This window comes from Oryzias melastigma, linkage group LG15, assembly GCF_002922805.2.
Source record: "Oryzias melastigma strain HK-1 linkage group LG15, ASM292280v2, whole genome shotgun sequence".
NCBI lineage: Eukaryota > Metazoa > Chordata > Actinopteri > Beloniformes > Adrianichthyidae > Oryzias > Oryzias melastigma.
This window is the reverse complement of record NC_050526.1, coordinates 15,767,115-15,769,296: the sequence shown is the minus strand read 5'-3', so window position 1 is coordinate 15,769,296 and position 2,182 is coordinate 15,767,115. Positions and strand designations below refer to the sequence as shown.

At 42.9% G+C, this 2,182-nt stretch overlaps 1 protein-coding gene across 2 annotated transcripts in view; it reads left to right on the top strand.

Moving 5' to 3' along the window:
• Nucleotides 1-2,182, top strand: part of LOC112161800 (melanopsin-A) — a 20,590-nt gene that overhangs the window by 10,168 nt on the left and 8,240 nt on the right. For both annotated transcript variants that reach the window (XM_024297258.2, XM_024297259.2), the window contains exon 3: nucleotides 1,906-2,039. In XM_024297258.2, the coding sequence (XP_024153026.2) occupies nucleotides 1,906-2,039 (134 nt within the window). The remainder of the gene's footprint in view (nucleotides 1-1,905; nucleotides 2,040-2,182) is intronic.

Genomic DNA, 2,182 nt, shown 5'->3' with positions numbered 1-2,182 from the left:
CTCATTGTGATCTGCAGTCACACAGTAAACCAAAGCAGAGCAGTGATTAATACAAACCACATCCCACATACAGGGAGGTTTAATATTCAAGCTTCATCTTAGGTATTTTGAGGACAACATCATCTCTGTCTCTGAGATTCTAACTTTCTCTTTGATGAATTTACCTAAACAGGGCTTTTTCTATAAGGCTACATTAACGCCGACCATGTGACTCGCGTTCTCCTGTGTTTATGTTACGGTGTTCCCACTGGACTGTTGCTACCGGATACCCGCGCATGTCCATCACCTACAGCTGGGAGAAGTTTAGTGTGAAATGTCAAAGTGGTGTGAATCTGGTGAATCTTGATCCAGACTTTTCTGAAGAGCTTAATGTCATAGAATTCCAGCCGGACACAATCTGTGATTAATAAATTCTCCTTCATGATCAGTTTTCAAACCATCTGCACTTTCGTGAATTAAAAGCTGTCACCACCAAGTCCAAGTCCCTGATTGGTCAAAGACTGACTTGATTTAGCTTTCAACGCTCGTTCAACAGACGTGCGTTTTGTACGTTCCCAGTGAAACTTTATGATTTTGCCTTTTTCAGCCAATATCTCAAACCCTGCATCATTTTTTTAGGACATATTTTCTGCAGAGCAGCAGGAGTTCATTCGAAAGTCACCTCTGAATTGTGGGCAGAACTGTTGGTGCAGAGTAAGCCTGCACTAATCACCCATCATCTCTGTATACTTTCTTACCAGCTAGCTTACAGCCCCTCACATCCAAACCTGACATTAGCGGTTCAGAGGAATCCAGCCGTCCGGTTCTGATCCAGATTTCAGCTCAAACGAGGAAAACAAAGACGTTCATGGATCTGTTTGTCTGCAGGTCGGAGCTTGTGGCCCCGCCCAGCATATTTTTTTACTTAAATACAGTCTGCATTTTTTTGTCTGCTGCTGATTCACCACATTTTGAATACAGAAATGCTCAGAAAGACATTTTTTTTATTTCAGTTTTCTTTATTTATGCGTTCCACTATAAGAAAAATGCTTTAAAAACACCAAAAATCAAATTTTCATCAGAGTGGGTCTTTAAAGTACGTCTCCTGTAAACTCAGTCTGATCTGAATCCAGTAGAAAAACATTGTTTTTAAAACCCTTGAATAAAAAGCTTTTTAAATTTTTTATAACAATATTTCCATCATTGTTGGGATCTCCTGCTAATGAACCCGACTGTCTGCTTCTCCTTCTGGGTTCAGATGTGTTGTAGCCGTTTCTGCAAACACAGTTTTCCAGTCAAACATTTTCATTGATGTCGGCTCTGAAGGACAGCAGCTTTCTGATGGAACAGAAGCGTCTCAGCGGTGAGGTGAAGCCCGCTCAGGTTCTGTTTGGCTTCAATCAGAACCTCCTGCTGGGAGGAGTCAAACGTCTTTGTGACAGAGCAGCAGGATCTCTGCACTTCCTGAAAGAAGCTTCTTCTCTGACGGGCCGGTTGACGACGGCATCGATCGATCGCTTCGTCTCTGCGATTGATCGCCGTTTCACTGGAATCCGTCCGTCTTTATGACGGATGTTCCTCCGGTGCTTCTGTGTGTTCAGGTCGTTGTCGTCATTCAGGCTTTGTCACATCAACACATGGATTCTTCGGGTTCAGAACAAATAAATGCTGCTGAAGACTTAAACTCTGGAAAAATGTCAAATATTTTCCTGTCTATTTCATGAGTCTTTAATTCCTTTTTTATACTGAAACTGTACACTTCTATACACTTAAAATAACTTTAAAAGTTTGATGATCATTTAGAGTTCACATTTACTTTCAGAACAAATGCTTGTGTTGATGTTCTGGTTCCTAAACGTGCTGAGAACGACCGTCATGTGACCCGATCAGCCTCTCCTGTGATCGACAAATCTTTGATGTTTGCAGGAGTCGTAGTCTGCGGACGCCGGCCAACATGTTCATCATCAACCTGGCCATCACCGACCTGCTGATGTGCGTCACGCAGTCTCCCATCTTCTTCACCACCAGCATGCACAAGAGATGGATCTTTGGAGAGAAGGGTACAACTGGACACGCTCAGAACAAATACCCTCAGAACGATTCCCTCAGAACGAATACCCTCAGAACACGTACCCTCAGAACGACATCCTCAGAACATGTACCCTCAGAATATCTACCCTCAGGACGATTCCCTCAGAACGAA